The 24,254-nt window shown below is 45.8% G+C and overlaps 1 protein-coding gene across 1 annotated transcript in view; it reads left to right on the top strand.

Moving 5' to 3' along the window:
• Window positions 1–21,874, top strand: part of SCUBE2 (signal peptide, CUB domain and EGF like domain containing 2) — a 35,928-nt gene extending 14,054 nt beyond the window's left edge. The window contains exons 9-22 of the mRNA XM_084207770.1: window positions 956–1,078; window positions 2,621–2,737; window positions 5,705–5,827; window positions 6,308–6,424; window positions 7,006–7,092; window positions 7,741–7,845; window positions 8,753–8,908; window positions 9,228–9,431; window positions 16,815–16,982; window positions 18,142–18,303; window positions 18,983–19,180; window positions 19,756–19,908; window positions 20,907–20,986; window positions 21,641–21,874. Coding sequence (XP_084063896.1) covers window positions 956–1,078; window positions 2,621–2,737; window positions 5,705–5,827; window positions 6,308–6,424; window positions 7,006–7,092; window positions 7,741–7,845; window positions 8,753–8,908; window positions 9,228–9,431; window positions 16,815–16,982; window positions 18,142–18,303; window positions 18,983–19,180; window positions 19,756–19,908; window positions 20,907–20,986; window positions 21,641–21,793 — 1,946 coding nt within the window. The 3' untranslated portion in view covers window positions 21,794–21,874. The remainder of the gene's footprint in view (window positions 1–955; window positions 1,079–2,620; window positions 2,738–5,704; window positions 5,828–6,307; window positions 6,425–7,005; window positions 7,093–7,740; window positions 7,846–8,752; window positions 8,909–9,227; window positions 9,432–16,814; window positions 16,983–18,141; window positions 18,304–18,982; window positions 19,181–19,755; window positions 19,909–20,906; window positions 20,987–21,640) is intronic.
• Window positions 21,875–24,254: the final 2,380 nt, after the last annotated feature.

The raw sequence follows: 24,254 nt of genomic DNA, 5'->3' as shown, positions 1-24,254 counted from the left end.
GACACAAGTCTCCAAAGGGAGGCAGCCCAGCGCCCAGAGGAAAGGCGCTGTGTGCAGTCTGACCGCAGGAAGGACTGCACCAGGGGTGGAAGCTGTGGTTTCCTTCGTGTCAGGTGCATCTCGAGCAGAGAATCTCTTCTTCTCTGCCCTCCCACTCTCCACTTCCACCTCCTGTGCCTCGTTTTGCAGAGGTCAGGTTTGGGAGAGCTAACCCAGCTCTGTTGGCAGCAGAGGTCAGCGCTGGCTGAGGCTGGCAGGTGTGTGTGTGCTCGCGGGTACCCAGCCCAGCAGCCTGGCTGGGTATCAGCAGAGCTGGTCAGTAAACGCCAGTGTGTAAACAGGGATGTGCTTTATAAATACACACTGCTCCAAGCAGCTCTAATGAGAGCTCTGGCAAGCAGCAAAGGCACGGTTAGGTTGTATATTATATTGCTTTTTCAGTGATTAGATGTTAAGGCTGTTCTGCTAAGTAAAAATGATGAAATCCCCAGGCCTGGGTCAATTAATATTAGATAAAGGCCTCATTCTAATGTTGCCATGAAAAGGACGGGGTGGTTCAGGAAGTCTCTGTCTGAGATTTCTGCAGGGCTTACAGAAAGGAAACAGAGAGGATGTTTAAAATACTAAAACCTCTTAGAGAGCCTTGGAGCCAAAGTGTTTCCAAACAGAACATAGGGAACGATCTTTTATGAATGCATTACCCAAATGCAATGACAGGAATACATTAAATGAGAGCAAATAACGCTGTCCTGGGGCTGAATGGGCTGGATCCTTCTTAAGAGTTGGATCTGATCTTCTTTCCTGCCTTAATTTGTGGCAGTCTCACTAGATTTTGTTTCTGTGCTCCTCCGACTGCCTGGACGTGACTATTTTCTGAATCTGGCAGTGGGAGTAGGTTGAGTGCTGAAGCTCTGTGTTAATTTGCTGAAGCCTTTTTTTTTTTTTTTTGTTACAGATATTGATGAATGCCAGTCCAATAATGGAGGCTGTGATCATTTCTGTAAAAACACTGTTGGCAGTTTTGATTGCAGCTGCAGAAAAGGATTTAAATTATTAACAGATGAGAAGTCCTGTCAAGGTATGTGCACTGGAGAGACAATGGTGCAACAAAAGTAGGACAAATCAGAGTGGCTTGGACATCTACTACAATGATGAAGTGATAATGGACTCCAGAATAATTTCCATTCCTCAGTTTGGATTTTTTTCTTCTGAAACAGCTGTTGAGTTAATACAGTTGGCTTGATGCTATTGCAGGAGATAAGTTTAATGGCACAGTGAGCTATTATCTGGAAGGGACAGAGACAGCATCATATTAAAAAGCTCTCTATGAGGTTAATGCTTCCCCTCGCCTTGATGATCTTAAAATAATTTACAGGGAAAATTAGGCAATGTCTCTCTCTCCATTTTTCTGACTGATTCACCATTGCAGTGAAACTATTATTTCTTAATAGGATATTTAGTTGCCATGAGCTCATTATTAAAGGAAAAAGATTTAATGTGATCTATGAAATTATAGGTCTGTAGACAGAGTGGAATCTCTGTTCTCTAAAACATCACGGAGCATTTGCTTTTGAGGATGACATGGATTTTTCCTGTGAGACCTACAAACAAAGCATATTGGCTTTGCTCTATAGTGGTTTGTACATATACATTTGGCAATTCTATTTAAGCTGCTTAAATGCACAAAAAAATGTGAGGATCAAAATGATCTGTGGCTGTGGAAAAGCAACAGGAGGAAACAATGTCAACTCAGTCAGCCAAATGGTGAATTATGAAATTTCCTAGGTAACCAGATGACATTAAAGGTGAATTTCAGAAAACTGAACTGGCCAAGAGAAAGTAATTTTCACCTGTTTTTTTTTGTGCATTCTTATACTTTATAAGTAGGCAAAGAAGGACAGCTATTTATATGGAAAAAAAACATACTCCATAAACACCTGGTTTTCAAGATAGTTTGGGGTTTTATTTAAATGAAACCTGTTCATGAATGTATCTTAAAGACTTGCCTCTCCCTTTTGCCCCTGTCACTTCTGTTGCTTTCCCTAGACTGTTTCAGAAGTGATATCATGCTGCATGCCCAAGGAAAAAGACTGATGAAAAGTGCTAGTGAAGTCGATGTGAACTTTTTTGTGTCTTGCAACATTCTTACCTGCAAAATGTACTAGTACAGAAATTTTAGGTACTTTTGACGGTATAGTGAATGTTCATTCTCAGAGAGCACTGTGATTTTCAGCAGACCTAAATCAGGCGCTGCGTATTCAAACAGAGCTTCATTTAGGGAGGAAAAAACAAAGGCAATACTTTCCTTCATAGACTTAATTTCTATGTGGAGTAATCCTAACGAAGTAAGAGTTTTGTCAGCAGTTTTCTTCTCCCACAGAAGAGAAATAATTTGATTTAAACATAATTGTAAAAATGTAACAGCATTTTTTGCGCTTGCCAAGGAAAAGCTTGTTTGGCAAACCGAGCATTCTTTTAAAAACTGTCATTTCATTATGTTACACGATGTGCTCTGAGAGAGCCTGCTTGGCTCACATGAACCTGCACACCCCTGCAGCTGCTGGCTCCTCAGGGCTCCCTGGCCAGCCCCGAGGTGCTGATGCCCCCCTTGCCCTTGCAGACATTGACGAGTGCTCCTTCGAGCGGGCGTGCGACCACACCTGCACCAACCAGCCCGGCACCTTCCAGTGCTCCTGCAACAAGGGATATGCCCTCTATGGCTTCACCCACTGTGGAGGTGAGTGTCTTGGTTTGGAAAGACAGGTGCCTGCTAAAGCAGACAGGAGCCTCCCCTGAAATGGAGAATGCAAACCCTCCCCACCCCTCCGAATTGCTATGAATAAGGGGCTCTCAGGCAAAAACATGGGAGCAGGAAATAACAGTTCTTTAATAGGGAAAGGAAAAAAATATAAAATGATAAAATACAACAATGCAATACACCAGAACAACACTGTCAGAGTCAGAACACAACCTGACACCCTGTGGGTCAGAGTGTTGGTAGCAATCCAGTTGGAAAAGGGGTTGCAGTCCTCCTGGAGTGTCAGGCGTGGTTCTGTTGGAGCAGGGGAGTCCTGTAGGAAAGGGGTGTATTCTTCCTCCACAGATCCATGGAAGTAGCAGCAGCTGCTGTTCCTCTGGGGAGTCCAGTGCAGAAGAGCAGTGTGGTGTGTCAGAATCTCCAGGTTATATCTGGGTAGGAATGCTTGGCTCCTCCCTCTGGGCGGAGCATCTCACAATGGGATGCTATAGTTCTTATCAGCCATGTGGTGACATTCAATAGCCCCTTATCAGCTGATGTCCCCCTGTTGATTATGATCACTCAGGAAGAGAGATAAGGAGCATTGCCCACTTGACACCAGACAACTGCCATACAGATGGCAATAGAATACATCTTGCCTTGCAATCTGGAACAGTGAGTCACAGACACTGCACAGCCCCTGCACTGGGGCAGCTCCCACTGGCCTGCTCAGAGTCCCTGCAGGACACAAACTGAGGCAGATGCAGGCAGCACACGGAGTAAATTTTGCCCCTTGCTGTGATAATGAGACACAGAAAAGGAGAAAGTGATCCTGCTTATTCCTGTCTTTGCTCAAGTGATTTTGCCTTTACGCCGTGCATGCAAACCTGTAACTATTAGGACAAAGTGATGGGTTTTGTGCTCGGACCTGAAGTCCATAATTCAATACAATTTCCACATGCAGAAGAGTCATTGACTTCAGTGAAAAGTCAGTGGAGTAGGACTTGAAGAGGAAGCTCTGGATGACTCTGAAAATTACAGTTCTGCAGGTGGACATGCCAGATCCTCATGTGATGTAGGCTGGAATTTAGCTGATGCAGTGCCACTTTACACTGGCCAAGATTAATACTCTTAAATTTTTATGTCTTTCCTACAAGGAAAGAGAAAGTTGTTCATAGAAGTTCAACATTTGACAAATTCCCAGAATTAACATGAGGAAACATGAATAACTGGGACACTAAATGGAATCAAGCTTGTTTTATATAAGCTTTAGGCAAGACCTTACTGAGTACAAAGTTTACTAAATTCTGAGTAAGACCTGTTTATTTCTGAGGCAGAATGAGCACAGTTGGAGATAACAATTCAGAAATCCCTGTGTGCCTGTCTGTTCTACCCTCTGCCTCTAGATATTCTGCAAATAAGATTACAGAGTTACGACATCACTGTTCTATCCTGATGAACATGGGAACTTACCTGGATAAGGAATAACACTGTGATGTGCTCTACTTAGTAAGAGACAACTTCTGATTAATTTCTCTGCGTTAATTCAATTTCTTTTGGCTACCAGTGAGGAAAAGGAGCTGTAATTTTGCTTGTGGCTGCTAATTGGCCTTTTCTTGTCATACCCCTGTGCAGAGGATGTTAATTAACCCTCCTACCCAGTAAATCCCTCATTGACTGGCAATCACAGGCTGGTCAGAGCTGATAGGACACTGAGAATACATTTTCTGACCTCTGTGGGAGAAGTCAGTAAGTGTTGGTGATAAAGGGGTTGGAATCCTAAGAAAAGGTCAATGAAAACCAAAGATTTGGGCTGATTTTGTGGTATTTAAGGCAGCAGTACCAGTTTAAGGTGTTGCCTTCTTTCTCCATTATTCCTCTGCTGTCTCAGTTCTGTTAAAAGCATATTTTCCCCCCAAATCAGACTGGTTTTGTAATGTGTTTCACAGTGTTTTCTAACAAATTGTCACTTAGAGGGTGTCTAGTCTGGGGACAGCAGTGACAAGAACTTACTAGCACTGAGATGAGTGTGTGTGGAAGTAGGCACTCTCAGATGCACAAACTTGGTGGGACTTTCAATAGGTTTCCTGATGGCAGCTTTCTGGGTTTATGTACAATTGCCATAAAGCTCTGGGAGGGAAGGGAAGCCCTCCTCGGGGTGGATGTGAGCAGCAAAGACAGAGACCTTTGCATTTCCCTTTGTTGAAATTCATGAGATCCCTATTGACCCATTTCTCCAGGCAGTCCAGGTCCCCCTGAATAGTGGCACAACCATCTGGTGCATCAGCCACTCCTCCCAGTTTTGTCTCCTCTGTGACCTTGCTGTGGGTGAGCTCTTGTCCCACCATGCAGGTTCAATGAGGAGGATAAATAGTGTTGGCCCCAGTGCTGACCCCTGCATGCAGCACTGCTGACTGGTGCATCCTGCTGCAGCATGCAAGGGTGCACCAGAGGCAGCATGTTGTCAGTAATTTCTCCTCCTCTTGCCATTTCCCGGGCAGGACGAGGCTCCAAAATTGGACAACTGGCCAAAAGAGACCAGGGGGACACAAAGGTGGTGTTTTCCCACAGAGCCAAAGTGTTCCATGGTAGTTGCATCTATCAGAGCACTTTGGAGCACTGGTCAGTGTGAATCCTGCCCTGTTCTCTGTTTTTATTTAAAATTACCATTATTAATTAACCAGACACAGTGCAACACAGATTCGACTTGATCTGCTTTTCTTAGACTTGATTTGTTATCATATTGCTGAGGCTGGATATTGTTTAATTATGAGCCACCAGGATTCGGTCTGCTTTGACATTTATCAAGGGATTTCCATGAAGAAAACCTGTTTCAATGTGGGCATCCAGGTAGCATCCCTGAAGTCTCTTCAAGACCCTATTGAGCAGTGTTTGTATCCACATATACCCAGTACATAACTTTGGGAGGAGCAACTTTTTAAAAGTGCCTTGACCTTTCCTTTGCAGATATTAATGAATGTAGCATCAACAATGGTGGCTGCCAGCAGCTGTGTGTGAACACGCCGGGAGATTATGAGTGCCTGTGTCAGCCTAACTACAAGCTACACTGGAATAAAAAGGACTGTGTTGGTAAGGTGTCTGATAACTACAATTCTGCTCCTGATGTGTCTGGTGGGCCATGTGGTTACAGTCAAATTTGATGGTCTGTCCAGTTAAGTGGTATGAGTCATTGTTCCTGGTATTCTGCTTTGATTTTTAGCAAGGCATGATGGTAGTGATGTTGAAACTCATGAAAACAAACAGCAAACCAACCCCAAAAACAGGAGATACTTTGAGGGATTTTGATGCTTTCTTTCCTGTGCTTTTATCTAGCTCCTTCTTCTATTTCCTTTTGTTCCTCTGCATGAGAAGGCTTGCTCATGACAAAGGAAGTTACTTTTGTGGTGTGATCTTCCAGTGATTTTATTTGGCTTGAATTTTCTGTCTAAACAGCATATTAATTGCATGGGTGCTCTCAGGTACTGGCTACAAAAGCAGCTGCATGCTGATTTATTGGTAGGGTGAAGGTAGATGTTTTAATTCTGTGAGTGTTTGTTTCATCCTATTCAGAGACAAAAGATCCCTTGTCTGATAATGTGTCACCCAAGGTGCTGCTGCACTGCACGAAGAGCGGAGGGAATGACAGATGCTTTTTGAGCTGCTCTCCAGATGTCCAGGTGTTCTCTGGTAAGGCAGAGCTAACAGACCTGAGCCCGTGATTCTGTACAGAGTGTAAGGGTGGCCAAGCCTCCCCACTGCCAAGAAAGCCCCAAGAAGCAGTCAATAAACAGAGATCCTTCCTCTTTCACTGCAGATAATAAAGGGCTATATCCCTGGCAGTGTCCAGGAAAGCCCCTCTTTCCTTGTCTTTTATAACCACCCTACCCTCAGATTCCCTTCTCACAACAAGTTTCTTTTTGAAGCTGGGGAGGGCAGGGAAGAATTCTCTGTGCTCCCTGGGCCATTCCTTAATTGGCCCTGAGAGGCACTGGTGAATGGGGCAAAGGCATTCCAGCCCTGCGTGGGGTCTGGGATTGTGCCCACACAGCCCCTCCATCCCACAGGACTCAGTGGTGCTTGTGGCACTGATGCTCTTTCTCTTCCTGAAGCCTTTGAAAGGTTTAGGAAGAGACAAGCTCTAAAGTGGAGTGTTTTATGAACAACGTTGTGCATTGATGCCAGTCAATGAATTTAAAATGTGTTTTATGCTACAGGAGTACTCAGCGTGTGCACTGTGCCTGTGTCTTTACTGTCTGTCTGTCTGTTAGGAACACAGGATGCCTACACCCTCACCTGTGGCAGGTCCTCTCAGCTTAAGAAAAAGCAGCAAAATGCAAATGCTTCCAGCTGGCTGGGTAATCACCACATTTACTGTTACATAGTTTGATTTATTTTCAATGATAACTGTAAAACAAAGGTATTTCTCTTGACTTCCCCCCCCCCCCCCCCCATAATCTATCACTTTTTTTCTTCCTTGTGATTGTAGTTCATGATTGCTGCAGAAAATTCCCCTTATGCTGCTTCATCAGCACCATTCAAAGTGACACTTAAAAATAAAGATGAGTAGTGAAATAAACACTTAGGCCAGGAGTTTTGTCTCCTTTTATTCATCCAAACCTGGACAGTGTTGGCAACACACAATGTCTCTAGGTTGAGCTGTTGGACAGTAATGTTTAGAAGGCATAAACTACTTTCTGAAATGATTTGAAGTATCTCCTCTGATTTCAGCTCACCCTTATTTAATTCACCCAATGGTAGATCTGGTCTTGATCTCCTTTCTTTGTTTCTCTTTTTTTTTACCCCCTAATAAAATGTACTACATTTCATTCTAATTCCAGTTGTGAACCAGCTTCACAGCAGGAGGGTTATCTCATTAGGTTTTCTGTGATGATCACTTCATAGCAGCATATTTTTTATTGCCATCACTGTGGTGTGACATTAGGGCTATCTCAATTTTCTACTCCTTTTTTTAAAATAATGTGTTTCATTGTTTCTTCCTGAAGATGCTTCAGCCATCAAGATAAGCGTAACCTTTAAATTAAATGAAGGAAAATGTAGTTTGAAAAAGACTGAGATGTTTCAAGAAGGTCTGGAGCAGATATTACCAGGTATGAATACAATAATGCAGGTAAGCAGGTTAGAGCCGTAGCTCAGGGGTTAAGTGCTTTCCAGATATGAAGTACACCACAAGCAAAGCATAGAGGACTGAAGATTTTATGCTCTTCTCTTCTTCCTGCTAGGCCATGACTCTTGCAACAGCTATTTCAGATCCCAGGATTTCCTTGTGGCATCCTCACAGTCTTGCTAGGAAAGCCCTTATCATTTTTTTGTTTGTAATACTGCTGATAAATTCTCAGTAAAATTAACCATCCTTTTAAAAAATTAGATTCCTTCCTTTTCTTCCTCTTTTTATCTTTCTCTTCTTTCCTTTCTCACCTGCTCCTTACTGTCTGGTGCATCATTGAAAAATATCCTGACCTTTATGCTGACTCTGTTGTCATAGGGTTCCTCTTGTCTCTTGTCTTCCTTTCATACTTCAGCAGCCCCAGATGGATGCAGTGAGATCAGCTCTTCCATCTGCCCCAAAGCAGGAAGAATAGCCTGGGAATTTACAAAGTCAGCAGCAAATGAGGAGGAGTACTTTAAAAAATAAAAGAAAAAAAGGGGGAAAGGAGTCATTAAACACTATGATGAATCAATGTGTCTGATTGTTTGTCCCTGGCAGAGTAACAGTGAGGAACTGTGCTGAATGCCCAGTGACAAGTTACGTGCTCCAGAACCAGAGCTTATTCTGGGTGTTCCCTTTGCCTAAACCTTATTTCCTCATTTTAGCCATGAGAATGGCCATGACTCTGTGTGAGGGTGCACCAGGTGAGACACTGGCCAAACTGCTCTTCACTGGCCCTGACGGCTGGCTCCTCTTTAACTTTCGTGGTGATCCACGTGCTGAGCACCGCTGAACGTTCAATAACAGACCTGGCCAAGCTTTTGCTTCCTTTGATTCTGTTCATACAGAGAGACAAAATTCAGTAATGGAGAGCTTCCACTATGTAAACCTAACATGCAGCTCTGGCAAGAAAGCTCCTGGAGCCCTCAGTAGACTGGCAGCAACTAGAGAGATTTTCATCACCGCGGACTTTGAGCTTGAAATGAGCCGGAAGGAGGTGACAGGTTGGTTGGGAAATAATTCCAGGTGCGCTTTGAAGCTTCTTGCCATTTGCTCCTTAATTTCTGTATTTTTCACTTCTGCCTGTATGCAAAATGATGATAAAAAGTATCTCCTGTTTTGGACATTATTTTACTGCTTCAGAAAGAGTGAGGGAAGGGGATAGCTCCAAAGATCAAAGAGCTGCCCGGTGTATTTCTCCTTGAGGATTTCAGACTTGTTCCCAGAAGTCGCTTTCTCAGCGATTTGAGTTGGTTGCTGGTCGGAATTGGGTGGGATTTGTGCCCGGTGGCTCAGGGCAGCTGTCGCCCCGCTGCTTTTCAGACACGTGCGACGTGCGCTGTGCCCGCAAGAAGACGGAGAAGCGGTTCCGGAAAACCATCCGCACCCTGCGCAAGACGGTCAGCAGGGACCAGCTCCGCATCCGCCTCTCGGGCTCCGACCACGAGGTGGCCAGGAAGGCTGCCAGGCCCCCAGAGCCCCAGCAGAGCTGTGCTGGGGGACAGCCGCACCCGGGGCTCAGATGTGGTGAGTGGGGAGCGAGGCGGGGATCCGGAGCTCCTGGTGTGTTCCACAGCTTGGCTCGGCTCTGAGCTCGGAGGGATCGGGATTCACCGCTCCAGGAGAGAGCAGGGCTGGGTGTGCAAAAGTGGGGGTGCTGCTAGAGCTGCTGGAATTCTCCCTGTGAATTTGTTGTTGAAGTGTTACAGAGTAGAGCAAGGGCTCACTGCGCTGCACTACAGCTGATGCACCGCCTGCAATAAGCTCGAAGGAGCAAATCCTGGGAATAGCATCAGGCACCAATGGCCTTGACATCACCAATGTTACTTTAAAGACTACATTTAGTATGCTTTAGTGATAATTTAGTAATGCTGTGCTCCTGAGCTTGTGTGCAGCTCATCTCTCCCTCGTCCCAAGGAAAAGGCTGCTCAGAATTTGATACAGCCACACTCACTTTGCTGATTAAGCTCAGAGAATGTTCATGACAGAGTTATAAATCCATGGAGATTTTACAGGCTGTCACTGAGAAAAGTCTTAATTATCACGGCTCTGGAGGGCACCACCCTAATGCAGCCCGTAGTAAGTGCTTCCAAAGCACAAAAGGTAAGGAGAGGGGTCAGATGTTACCTCTGAACAGAGGTCTAACAACCGTGACAGCTAATTCAGGCTGCACGGGGTGGGCAGTGTGTAGGTGGATTGTGAATCAGCAAGCCTTTAAAATGCTTGTCACAGTGAATTAGTATGTCTTCCAGCAGCAGCATTTGGCCTAAGAATAGATTTTCCAATCCAGTTTTGCTAACTCTAGAAAAACTTGGGTTCATAGAACAGACAAATTGTTTAAAACATCTGTGCAAGCAAGCAGGGAATTACTCAGGAAATCTCAGAAAAAGCTCTGAGAGTTCTTTTTTTTTTTTTCCCTTGGAACATTGCAATAAATCTGAAAAATTTTGGAAAGTTCACCAAGATGAGTTTACAAGGATATTTTCAAGCTATTTTGTTGGATGCTAGAGGAAGGCTTTGAAAAAATCTGTCATTCCAATTGTACAGAGCACAGTATGACTCTGAAGATATTTGTGATTTCATCTGGAAAAACCAGCCATGAGTAAGCTAAAAATGTTGCAGGTGGAGAAGGCAATGTGAATTACGATTAGAAATTGGAACAGAAAAAACCCACAATTTTTTTTAGATAGCTGCAGAATCAGTTTAATGTCACAGCACGAATGAGAAGCATACGTGGCATTTCTGTGCTGGTTCAGAGAGAAAAGAACATTTTGGGCAATGCCTGTCAGAAAGCTCTTTGGTGGGGTGAGCACAAGCAGCCTGCCCATGGTTAAAACAGAGCCACTGTGCATAGGAAGACAAATGTTTGAAGGACAATTTGCAGGAGTCAGGCCCCTTCTGTGGCTGAATTGGTGCCATAGCTGGTTCTGGGCGCCCTGACAGCGCTGCTGTGAGCGCTGGAATGACCCCGTGTGCCTCCTGCCTCAAGGTCTGCCTGTGCCTAGCAAGGTGCAATGCCTCAATGAGCCTGCCTTTCTTCAGCTGAGTTACTCAGACCAAATCCCTGTGGAGATTCCCTGGGATCTAACAGGAGGTGAAACTCACACTGCAGCCTTTCCCTTACACCCATGTTGAGGGTTCTCTCCTTGCGCTTGTCCCCCTGCCTATTTTCATTAAATGTACAGAAAATTGGCACCTTTGACACCTCCCTACAGCACTTGTCAGGCTGCTGGGAGCTGGGCAGCCAGCTCCCAGTTGCTGAGAGGACATAAAAGTGCAGAGTTGTTACCAACGCCTCATTTCCCTGGAAAAAGCTGATTGTCCCAGGGTGAATGGCTAAGGTGGGACTGGGGGGCTGCTGCTTGGGCTGCCAGGCAGAAGGAGCTAAGAAAAAGGCTGGGGAGAGGAGAATAGAGTGGGAACAGTGTGAAGAAAGGCAAGAAGCTAGTTCAGGGATCTGTGTGGGAGAGAGGGACTTTTGGTGGTTGTTCCTTTGTTTTGATGGGATTGTTTTGCAGAGCTGCTCCTGGATGGGATTGGGGGTGTGCTTACCTAGGCATGCTGGTGGTTCTGGGGAGAAAGTGGCTCCACAGCAGGAGACACTGGTCAGCAGATGGACTCAGGGCAGGTGGTGGATGTGGCCTCTCACAGCAAAGGACTTGTGCTCAGTCTGGCCAGAGGAGTAGGAAGCAGTGAGGGAACAAAGCAAGTCAAAGGGACTTACAAGTCTTCTTTGGTGCAGTTACTGAGTAAAATGCAGGTTTTTTTTCACTGCTTTCTTCACTGTTTTGGATTATGGCTAGGTTAGATACAGTTTTGATCCTCCTGTAGAATTCCCCTGGCACAGCACTGTCTGAAACATTCTTGAGCAGCGTCAGAGGAAGAGTCCAGCTCCTGCTCTGACAATTTTTGTGCTGGGTGCTGCAATTACAGCAGCAAGATAAATTTCATTTGGTTTCACACCTCTGATGAGGTAGTCCTATCCCTGATTTTCCTGTCCTAACTCCTATGGTCTTGAGTGGGGCACAGTGCAGAAGAACAGCTTTAGAAAGACACCAGGAACAAATTGCTTGTGGTTTCCAGGGTATTTTATCATTGTTAACATGCTGGATGCTCACACTTGTGTGTCTGCTGTTCTTTAAACAGCTACTGGTGGTAAAAGGGAATTCACTGCTGATTGCAAGGGATAGTGTGGTTTATTTCAACTTTGCTGTTTATTGTACAGTTCTGTTTGGGATTTTCTGATGCTTCAGAGGCTCAAGTGTTGCATTTTTCCACCTTGTTATGTGTGAGTTCTGTATCTGTGATGAGCCCATTCAGCACTGACTCATGTTGGTTAATGCCATGAAGTCCTGAGTGTGGCTTCCAAGGACAACCAGTGACAGGTCCATAACCATGGATATCCCATGGAAGGCATAGAGCAAAATGGAGCTTTCATCAGCCTTCCCAGAGAACTGTATTCTCCTAGCAGAAGCATGATTTTTCTGCCTTGAAGTAGGTCTTAAGGAAACAAAGATCCATTCTGGAATGTCAGCGCATCAAGTCTGTGTGTGACCCCTCTGAGCATCTGGAAATGCTACATGCTGCCTTGAGAGGGGATTTGTCTTGGGGAGAATGCAGTCTCTCTCACTAGCCTGGCTGCAAGTGTTCCTTCTCCAGTATGAGCTTGACTTGGGAGAGATTTAACAGCCAAAGACCAACTCTTTAAATACTACCAGTTCCTTTTCAGAAAGTGATTTACCAGAAACCTCTGTATTGAAAGAAAATAAGTTCAAACAATAAGCAATTTTGCTGCTCTTCCACTGCTTAAAACTCTGTCATATTTTGATCACATCCCATGGTGTCAAAAGCACACCTTGCCTGTTCTATATTTTTATTTTAATGGTTTTTGTTTTTTTTTTTTTTTAATTTTTTTGGTGTGTCTTTTTTTCTTTTTCTTTTTGTGTTGGTCATACCAATACTTTCAGCATTGGAAGGAGGCACTGAGAATTACCATTTCCTGAAATGGATGCAAAAAAAGGAGTACAAATATCCTTGCTCCACAGTAGTTGCAAGTGGGTTTCCCCAAAGAGCTGTCACCTCAGAGAAGAGCACAGGATGGAAATGATGAGCAGCTTCATCTCATGTGGGAGGTGTCAGCGCATTTTGTTGCTCAGCATCCAGCAGTTTTGTCCCCTCAGCTGATAGCATTTCATCCAAAATTATGAACCACGTCTCAAAGCTTTGTATGTGGCATGATATTGGCATTATAAAAGTATGAGAGGGGCATCTAACAGGAGAAGCAAAGTGCTGCCTGCCTTTGCAGTCGTTATAATTAATAGTTGTGTTGCACAACTGTTGTTTGCTTGGGTTTTTTTTTTACAATTTTGTGAAAATCCAAGAAGAAGAAATGAATTTATCAAATGGGGGGAAAATGGGGCTATTTTTCCTGCTAACCTGCTTGCCCTGAAAATCATAGAATGAAGACATAAATCCTTCGAATGCGAAACCATCCCATGTGACCTCAATGTGTGACCTGCTCGAACACAATAACTTAAAGGATGCCGCTTCAGAATCAATTTGCATCACTTGTTGGTGATTTTCCTTATAAAGTCAAGGCATCATTCTTAAGAAAATGGTGAATTGGTGGATCATGACCTCCTTTATGAGGTTCACCTTCTCAGCCCCTGAGATACTACGGGTTTGTCTATAGGAGCAAACGCTCAAAGGCTAATGTGCTGAAAAGAGGGGAAGAGCCTTTAAATGTCTTTGTAACTGTTAATCCTGGTTCCCTGTGGGCCCCTCTCTTCCCCCCCACCCCCCTTTTTCTTCTTGTTTTTGCATCAGAAAAGCTTCCACTTTTTTTCCCCCTTTAAAACAGCTGCATGAGACTCAAGACCAGGTTTTTAATGGGCATTGAAGATAAACAAAGACAGTGGCTGCAGAAATGAAGTCTACTAGAGGCAATTGGTTCTTTTGTTCATTTGGAGAAAAAACAATCAAGTTTCTGAAAAAAAAAGAGCAAAGCCAGCCAGTGGAATTGTGATTTAATGTCATTATTTGCAAATCTTCAGATCTGGTTTTGACTGGGTATTTCCCACATGGCAGGTGGGAACATGCAGTTTCTAATTTTGAGAAGTGAAGCTCGCAAACTTCTGTACTTGTTTTCTTTAAGCAAATATCTGAAGAAGTTTGACTTTGTTAGAGGCGTTTCTTGTGGATTTTTGCTTTTTAATTTTGCTTGTTAATTTTGTTGGGCTTCTTTTTAAGAGAAGGTTCATCCTAATTTTATGCACAGTCCTACGGAGTTCGGTGGGATGATTTCTGGGTTGAAATAATGCCCCTATTATTAATGTTACTATAATTGAATCTAACACTAACTCTTATTTGTTATGCTAAATTGGGCCCCTGTGACTGCTGTGAGCTTCTAAACAGCTTTCCTCACTACCCCAGCTCTGTGCTGCAGTGGGGCTGGATGAGGGAAACATTCCTAGGTGGAAGAGGAGGAGGAACTGGGAGCAGTTTACAAGGAATATGTTTATGGATTGAACTGTCTGGACACTTGTACCACTGTGAAAATCTTAATTTGATGTAGTCATGTGAAGAAACAGAAATAGTCGTGAGTTTGAAGCATTGAAACTTGCACATGGCATGGAGTAATTCTAATATTTGCATTGAATATTGAGTACTTGTTAGACTGTAAATAGCAAAATCTGTATGTGGGTGTACTGACCTCTTTTCTCAGATGCACAGAGGATCAATCAAAGCCTGAAGTGTTTGGTGTCTCAGAAGTCACAGCTTTTTTCAGCTGGCTTTGAGCACCCTGGTGCAATGTTGGTAGCTAGGTAGACTTTTTTCTTTCTGTTGTTGCCACCTCTCAGGAAAGTCAGAAGGAAATACTTGACTCAAATGGTTCAGATTTAATGGAAAAGTTCTCCTTTGGCCCAGATTGAGGATCTCAGTGATGTCTGAGGAGGTTTCTTTAAGTTTACTTCCGCAATGCAAATTTTCAAAAATTAGGCACTTTGCTAAATAACCCCAGAAGATTTAGATTAACTCAGTTGTATTCCTCAGGGAGCTTGGCAATTTTCACAACATGTGGTTTCAAGACAAGTAAGATGCAGATGGCAAAGTTGTCAAGAGAGATCTGATGGGATAAGTTCTCAAATGCAGCATTTGCACATAAGTTGTGGGTTTGATTCCTGCCTGGGGCAGGTTTCCCTTTGAGCTCTGATAGATGTCCTACTGTTCTGCTGGACTCTGAGCAAGTTTAGGAAACCTGAAGTACAGCTTTAAGCCTGAATTTGTAGGGTCAGTGTTTCTATTCAAAACACAGAACAGAGACACCCCTTCTCTCAAATGAGAAAAAAAAACAAACCAAAAAAAACCAACCTAAAAAAACCCCAAACCACCCCGAACTTGGCATGTGATTAAAATGAATGGAAAAAAGACAAGCTAAGGGGAGAGAGCAGAGAGCAGGTATTTTCTAGCCAGGCCACTCAGAGCATTGATTACCCACAGAGCCCTGGAGCTGTGTGAGGGAAGGACATTTGCTCAGGTCTTCCCATTTCTTCCAGGTTTCTGAAGTCAGTAGGCACTTCTCAGGATCACCTTTCCTCACCCTGAATTGTCTTTCCTTGTCGTGGAATTGTAAATAGTGCTCTTTCCTTACCTTATTAGGAGTGCTGCCATGAAAGCCTGAATTCATTCATGTTTGTGGAAGTGCACAGATTGTACAGAGATGAGTGTTCTCTAGGAATGTTTATAAAATGGAGAAAGGCTTGAAAAGTGTGGGAGCAAATGAATGTGTGTCCTTATGAGGGCAGAAGTGATGTGTGGTGGAAAAAGTAGCACCAGGAGCTCAGGCTTCCTCACAAGCTCTCATTGATAAGCCACAGAGCATTGCTTAACCTGCTGCATTTTATTTTTAAGCCAAGGAGGAGCACTGGGCGATTCCTGCCGGTGTATCAGCCACAAACAAAACTCTTCATCATTGATCATGACCGGTAGTTAATGCCCTGCTTGTTGTTACTCATACATCCTGAAATGAAGCCAAGGCCAATTTAACTTCCTAACAAAACAGCTATTCACTGAGTGATTTATTGGAGCTATAAACTAAAACTAACAGTTTATTATCGTAACAGGTCTTAAAAGGACAGAATTTTTCAGCACAGCTGAACAACTGCAACAGTGTTTTGTGCCTTTCCAGAGCAGGGTAATTATTAAATACTGGCACTGAAGCCAGTTCTTTTGTGAAGAGTTTGAAAACCAGAACTGCTCAAAGATACTCATGAATATTGCTGGGCTTGCTAGATAATACTGAGGTGTGTGATGAAGGGAAATCAGATAGGGTTAGTGCTGTCTGTGCACCACACAGAACACAGCAGCCCAGGGCACAGATAACCATTGCCCCAGATTATCAGAGGAATGGCAAGAGTATTTCTGCTTTAAAAGCTTTGAGGGATAATGTTTGATTTAGTGAATTTGCACGATTGCTTGTTGCACTTGAGGTTTTCACCCAGTTAGTAATACTAATGGTCATGAGATATGAATGTGCAATAGTAAGATTGAACAGAAATCTGGAAGTATGTTTTTGGCACCTTAGGTTCAATACTAAATTATTTCATTTGGAAGGAGTTCAGGAGCTCTCTAGCTAGAATGAGGAGGTAATCACTACATGTGCACAGAGGAGCAGAGAGCCCTGGACAGGCAGAGTGTCCAGTGTGGCCTTGCAACAAGGTGTGAAATCCATCCCAGCTCCCAGAAGAGCTCCCTAGCCCCGCAGGCTGTCAGTGTCTGTGGCACAGCGCACACTGGAGGTGTGAAGCTCCAGCTGTTGCCAGCATTCCTTTATGGAGCCCTGCTCCCAGCAAAGCAGAGCAGTTTCCCGGTGGGAAACTCACTAACCCTCCCTCATTCTCCCTCTCCTAGATCAGTGCTCCCCTGGTGAATATTCTCCTGATGGCTTCAAGCCCTGCCAGCCGTGTCCCCCGGGAACATACCAGCCTGAGGCTGGCAGGGTGTCCTGCTTTCCCTGCGGAGGAGCTCTGACAACCCGGCACAGCGGGGCATCCTTGTTCCAGGACTGCGAGACCAAAGGTGAGGCTGGCTTTGTCTGGTGGGCTGCACTGACCTGGGGCAGAAGGAAATGCTGCTGCTCAGGTGGGGCATTCAGAGAAGGTTCTTTCTCCTTCTGAGGGTCACTCCTGGCAGGAGGCTCACGGCAGGTTGGCCTGGCCTGGCTGCGAGGAAATTCAGTAAAGCCTCAGTTCTTTCTAAAACTGGTTACAAAAGCATGGGTAAAAGAAAATTGTCCTCTAGTCATTTATATAAGCAAAGTCTTTAACTGAAAATTTACTTCTGCAGAGCAGAAATAAGGGATACAAATAAGGTCCTGATGCAAACATTTTGGTCGTGGTTTGGATTAAGAGATCTCTCATTTCAGTTAAGACATGTTTATTGAGAATTACAACATACTGTAAGAATTCAGCAGTATCATTGAAGAATTAATATTACTGGTAGTAGTGTGATATCTAATAGTTTCCTTCAGTGTAGAGACATTGAACCCACAAAGACTGCTTTTTCATACTTAATTTTGTGAAATTGAAGTACTCAAAAATCACGTTAAAACTCTGGATCAAGATAAGAGGAGCTGATTTCAGTTTTATTTAACATAAACAAAAACAAGTCTATAAATGAGGTTCAGTTTTCAAATTGGAGTGGAGATTAAAGGAATTCTTTCTATTAACTGGAATGAAGAGCTCAGGAATTTGCATGTGGAAGAGGCCACATGAGACGTGGAATCACAGATGTAAGAACTATTTGGAGCTTATCTGAAGCATTTGGATTGGGGCAGCATGCAGGGAAGGACTCCTGGCTGAGCTAGCTTCCAAAACTCAGCAAGAATTATTTGGGAGTAAGCAGAGCTTAAAATGAATAGGAAAAAAAAGGGACTGTGCAGCATAGAAAGCTACATTTGAGAGTAGATCTTTGCAACTTGCACCAAGTAACCTGAAAAACTGAAACAGTTCTGTTTCCCTCATTGTTTATTACTGTGGTTTTATTGTTGCTTTCACACAGAACCACTCTACAGCGTGGTAGGGTGTGTAACAACAAAACCTCTTTTTTGTTACCCCCACAGTTTACTCATATGGCATTTCGGTTTCTGAGATTACACTAGGTCTTACACAAATGTATAAAAGCATATTCTAGTATGCTGCTGCCACTTTTAAACCATGATTATTTAATTACTGTCCAGTTCAGTGTTCTCCTGGCCATTTTTACAACACCACAACTCACCGATGTATTCGCTGTGCAATTGGGACATACCAGCCTGAGTTTGGACAAAATTACTGCATTTCCTGCCCTGGAAACACCACTACTGATTTTGATGGGTCAACAAACATAACACAGTGCAAAAGTAAGTACAGCAAGATGGTTTTGATGCTCTCTTACAAATAAAAAGACTGGGCCATTAATGTTTGGAGCGGCCCTAAGGGCAAAACTCAGCTTTGCTCCAGGGAGCTGGAGAGAAGGCAGAGGTTGCTCCTCTTTTGCTGCCTGCATCTCGCCCCACGTGGCTCACTGAGGTCTGTGAGAGGCCATCTCTGCAGACTGGTTCCATCAGCCTTGTCAAGGGGAGGCATGACTGTGTTTTGGGGCTGGGTTGCTCGGGGTCTCACTGTTAAATCTCTTGATACAGCAGACCTTGTGTCCTCAGCACCCTGATTTGTTCCCTCCTATTAAGAGGAATGGAAGCTGGCTCACAAAACTTAATAGCTCTAGTGACCATTTCTTGTTAATAACCACCTTTGAAAGAGTCCATTACAAAGGCAGCCACTGTTCTGGATTTATGGTAGCTGAGGGTGAATTAAAGAGGGAGAATGGAGGGCAGAGAGGTGACTGCTCAGAACCACCTCTGGAGCGCCTACACACACAGACACACTCAAACACACCCACGCAGGAGTGTGAGAGCTGCCAAGGAGAGCTGTACCTGAGCAGATGCAAAAAGGGAAACCTGTGTCCACCACCCGTGCAGCAGGAGGGCTGCAGGGGTGGCCTCTCTTTGCCTGCTCCTGCATAGCATGCTCCTTTTCCAGACAGGCAGTGCGGAGGGGAGCTGGGGGATTACACTGGATACATCGAATCACCCAACTACCCGGGGGACTACCCTGCAAACACCGAGTGCACTTGGAACATCAACCCGCCGCCCAAGCGCCGCATCCTGATCGTGGTCCCAGAAATATTCCTGCCCATCGAGGACGAGTGTGGGGACTACCTGGTGATGAGGAAAAGCTGTGAGTCTGAAACGCCCGCTGGGGCACAGCTCAGGGGGAAACACAGGGTGAAACACAGGCATGGCTGTTCGCAGAAACTGAATGTAGCCCCTCTGGCATCTGCTTAAGAGCAGAAATTTCTTCAAATGGCAAATGAAGAAGTCCTATTTGGCAGTGCTGCCCCATAGTTTTCTGTGAAATTCAGAGGGTACAAGGCCATGATGTGTCGGTGAACTGAGAGAAATATTGTTAAGTAGGGGTAGGTGGTTCAAGCTAACCAGTCACGCCTTATGCTAAGCAGCTCTAGCCCGGGTTAGGAAAGAGGAAATGCTTGCTAATCCTTACAGGTGCCTAATGTGTGGATAAACAACCTCAGTTTCTAGTGTAGGCACGTCCTTCAAACAGTAGACTGCTATTTTAGGAAAAAGGAAAATATTCCCTCACCAAGAAGTCCCTCATTGATGGCCTGCCACATTTTGAGGAGTTTTCTTAACACCAGCAAGCATTTTTCTGGTGGTGACAGAGAAAACAGCTCCAACAGCTCCTTGGTAGGAAGCATTGTCCCACGACTGCCTGTTGTGCTTTTGCTTTGAAAGCTTCTTCCAACTCGGTGACCACATACGAGACCTGCCAGACCTACGAGCGCCCCATAGCCTTCACCTCCAGGTCCAAGAAACTGTGGATCCAGTTCAAGTCCAACGAAGGGAACAGTGCCAAAGGATTCCAAGTCCCTTATGTAACCTATGATGGTAAGTGGGAGTGAGCAGCTGGGCTGATGTGGGCTGGTGCAGCTGCAGCAGGGCAGAGTTCCCCTCCCGAAGCAGCTGGGCAGCCCAGCAGCGTCACGAGGAGCTGCTTCCAGGAGCTGCTCCATTTAAACCTAATCTAAGGAATTCTGCAGTGCACTGCAGTATTTTTAGTGCCACCACGTTTTCCAAACAAAAAGCTGGGGTTCTGGGCTCTGGCCTGCAAATTACAGAGCTGGGAGATAGATTCTAAGTCTCATGCACTTCTGTGCCTTTCCATCTTTGGGTGGCCCCAGCTAGGAATTAGGTAGAGCTCAAGTACCTGTGTTTTATGGTGTTCCTGCTGCCATTTGTGGCCTAGAACCAGATAGAAAAATATCTATATTGAAAAGAAGCTTGAGGGGAAAGATTTTCACCTCACCCTTGGCAGAATCACGAGGTGTGAAACTGGAGCTGAGGATTTGCACTTCAGCATGAGTGAAGTGGTATTGTATGTTCTGCTCACACTGGGTGAATTGTGAGGGAGTCATCCCTGCTGTGGCCTGCAGAGTTTCACTAGCGGTGGAAAAGTAATTTTTCAGGGGAGACCTCTCCTTGTGAAGAATTTCAGGTTATGATTGACCGGGGGGGTTACTTTTAAGAAAGCATGCTCTTATATAATCTTTTTATTCCTTCTTCCGGTAGAAAGAAGTCAATAACAGGTTGTGGGTGTGTACAGATGGGTCCCTGCAGTTCCATTGGTTTGAAGCAGGTTACTTGGTTGCCACCTGCACGCCAGTCTTGGGTGCTTTATGATTTCCTTTGCTTTTGACAGATTGATGCTGAGCAGCTCAGCAGAGTACACTGTTCCCATCATAAAAAGTGTTAAGAATATTTTCTTGCTGCTGATGTGAGAGCCAAGTACTACTGGCTCTTCTGAGGCAGAGCTTCCATGTGTGACCACGGGAGGTACTGAGTATGTAAGTAAAACTGCAAATTACTCTCTTGTGCACTCCCCACAGAGGATTACCAAGAGCTGATAGAGGACATTGTTCGGGATGGCAGACTTTATGCATCTGAAAATCATCAAGAAATACTTAAGGTACCTTCCTTCCACTGAACATGTTGGTTTTGATTTGAAATCATATTATTTGGTGCAAGTGAGTTTGCTTCCTGCCCTGCATCAGGTCTGTTCCTTGGTGCACCAGGCATGAGCTGCTCCAGGGAAATGGGGTGGATCAGCAGATCCTGGCTGAGCAGAGCAGAGGATAGGGGACCCTTTGCTCAGGGGGACTGAAGGTGGATCAGAGCTACCAGGGAAACTAATTTATTGGGAAAGCACTCGGTGCTGCTCCTTGTAGCCTGTAGATTAGCCAAGGCTTTTCCTCCCGGGCAGAAGAAACCTCTTTGTGGATTTCTCCGACCTTGGTTAGGGGACTTTCCTAGGCAAGTTGGGTGTTGAGCGCATGCCTTTGTTTTGCTGGATATCAGCTCAAGTGTGTGTTCATTTTGTGGTTTGTTTACTGTTCTTGGATGTATGAGGAGGGAAGAACTTCTGGAGCTGCTCATGTGGAACACCAGTGACTTTCCAGGAGCCTGAAATCCAGCCTTGCTCTGCTACCCTTCCGAGCCCTTGAAACTCTTGAAAAGTAAAATCCCCCATAATCTTTTTAGGGTTAGAGAGGCATTAAACTTTGGTAATACTGACCACAACTCCTCTGTGGAGCTCCAATAAAATCTGCTTCCCTTTTCCCAGGACAAGAAGCTGATAAAAGCACTGTTTGATGTGTTGGCACACCCGCAGAACTACTTCAAGTACACGGCCCAGGAGTCCAGAGAGATGTTCCCAAGATCCTTCATCCGGCTGCTGCGCTCCAAAGTTTCCAGATTTCTGAGGCCTTACAAATAGTTGGCACTGAACTTAAAAGCTGAACCAGCCCTGGGCATGCACAGAGGGGCTGTGGTAGGTGGGGCTGCTCTCTGTGCTTTACACACTGGCACAGACGCTCCAGGGAAGCTCGCCAGCTCCGTTCTTGGCAGAGTTTGGCTTTCTCAGCTCATATAAATATTTTGGTGAACAGCATTTTGATTCCTTTCCAGATAATACCTTTTGGGTACCAAAGGATACCTCACGGGTCCCCGAATTGGAGACTGCCCACGATTTCTGTAACTGAAGGGCGCCGAGCAGAAGTTTGTAGAGCTCTGCCCCGTGGCTTCACCAGCACCTCTAAAAGCTCATGAGGACAGACAGGCTGAGCAGTGTGGTCTGGGGTGAGCCCTGGGCTGCCATCATTGCGTGTTACCTCAACAAAGCTGGGCTCGTGCTCGCTCTTGCTGAAAGTGAGAACAGGATTGATGACTCTCTCAACATTTGCTATGCAGGAAATTCAGAGCTAAGGTTGACACGGTTTAAATTCAAAGCAGTGAGGCCAAGAACTGCACAAGGTGCAGTTTTTCTCTGAACTACATGAAGCAAAGGGTTGAATATCAGCTTGAATGTTCAGGGTCTGGCTCACACAGTGTCCTTGCTAGTGATCCATTGGCTTACATGGAGTGATACCAGAATAAACTGTGGGCACCACAGCAGTGGAAAACGGGCCCTGACCCACTGGGCATTTCCATTTTGGGCTGTCTGCAGCTGTTACAGCAGATCAGATTATTTCCTCAATCCCAGGGTTGTCCCCATGCATAGGCCTGGGACAGCAAAAGGCATTTCCAAGTTGTGTAAAATTCTGCCCTCTGAGCACCTGCAGGTGAACACAGAAGCCCCATTTTAAATGCAGGCTTTGCGTAGATAATGCTCTTGGTACAACACTGTTTGAAGCTGGTTCTTGTCTGAGTTGTCATGTTCTCTGCCTTTTCTGAGCACCCTGCAATGGCCTTGTGGAGCAGAGAAGAGCTGCTTTCCCTGCCTGGCTGGGGAGAAGGAGAGGTACAGTGATTCAGCCAGGCTGTGGCCACAAAAGTTGTCTATGGTGAATTGTTCCTCAGGATTGCCAGGCCCTGTGTCCTTCTCCCCAGGCTGTGTTTCCCATTGGAGACCAGGCTATTCTGAGAGGGCCTGTAGGGAAATCTGTGCTAATCAAAATGTTGTCCCAGTGCTATCCTGCCCACACCTACATCTCCTCTGGCCATACAATCCATTCTCCCAGAGTAATGTACCTTGAGGACCTTCTGCCTCGAGGGGAGACAGCCACAGTCCATCCATTTGGAAATGGACTCAGGGCTTGTGTCCTTTGGCCACTGGCCATGCCGAGGGGTGCAGTGGGCACAGATCCCTCTCTGTGCCATCCTAGGAGCAGCACTTCCATTCCACAGGGTACCCAGGGCCAGTGCTCCCCTTCCCAGGGTGTGGAGTCAGACCTGCTGGGTTTCCCCGCATTGACACGTGGTTTTTGGCTGCTGTATGTGAATAATACCACATCCCCAGTGTGACAGCAGAAACCCTCACCGGGAGCTGGGCTCTGAATCTCTGAACCTGAAATGGGGGCTCCTGCCCCAGCCTGGCTGAGCTGCTGTGCCCGCTGCCTGCAGGGCAAGGACACATCTTGGCCATGGTGGGACAGGGAGGGACGATGGCTTTGGCCCCAGCTGGACGGCAGAGCCCCTGAGGATGGGCTGTGGGGTGCTGTGCCCCTCCTGCTGCTGGGGAGCAGCTGGCTCAGCCTGGCCAGAGGTGGGAATGGTTTGTGCTGCTGCCAGGAGGGAGCTGTGGGTGCCCATCCCAGGAACAGGACTGCTGCAGGAGGCACAGGGAGAGCTGGCAGAGCAGAGGGCAGGGAACACAGCTGCTGTGTGCTCCTGGCAGCTGTGCTTCGTCCCAAACAGGGTCCCTGCTGCTGCTCTGCGGGAGAGAGAGGACAGGAACGCCTGGCACAGGGCACGAAGCAGTGTGCCTGGGGAGGGGGATGGCTGAGGAGTGCCAGAACAGGAGCAGGGGTGGTGAGAGGCTTTGCTGCATCCTGCTGGAGTGTGCAGAGAGCCCAGGAAGGCATTTCCAGACGGTCTCCCTTTGGCTGCACAGCCCCCAGCCCGTGCTGTTGGAGCCTTCCCACGCCAGAAGCAGAGTGCAGAGAGCCCCAGGGAGCCAGCAGCACCCCTGTGAGGAGCACTCTGGAGTGCCAAGCTGCCCCAGCCCTGCTCTGTGCCTGGCACTGTGGGCAGAGGTGTGCCAGCCTCTGGCCAAGCCCAGCAGAGGGGCTGGTGCCAGGGGAAACAGGGCAGGTCCTGAGTGCCCCCTCCCAGGGAGGCTGCAGGTCTGACCAGCTCTGCTCCGGGGTGCTGAGGGACACTCATCAGTGGGTGCTTCCAACCAGGGCTTGATGAAGCCAGAGTTGTGAAACATCCCAGTGTTTCTAGTGGGGGAAGCT

This window comes from Fringilla coelebs (assembly GCF_963513975.1).
Source record: "Fringilla coelebs genome assembly, chromosome: 6".
Lineage (NCBI taxonomy): Eukaryota > Metazoa > Chordata > Aves > Passeriformes > Fringillidae > Fringilla > Fringilla coelebs.
The sequence above is the reverse complement of the archived record's forward strand: the minus strand, read 5'-3'. Positions and strand labels throughout refer to the sequence as shown.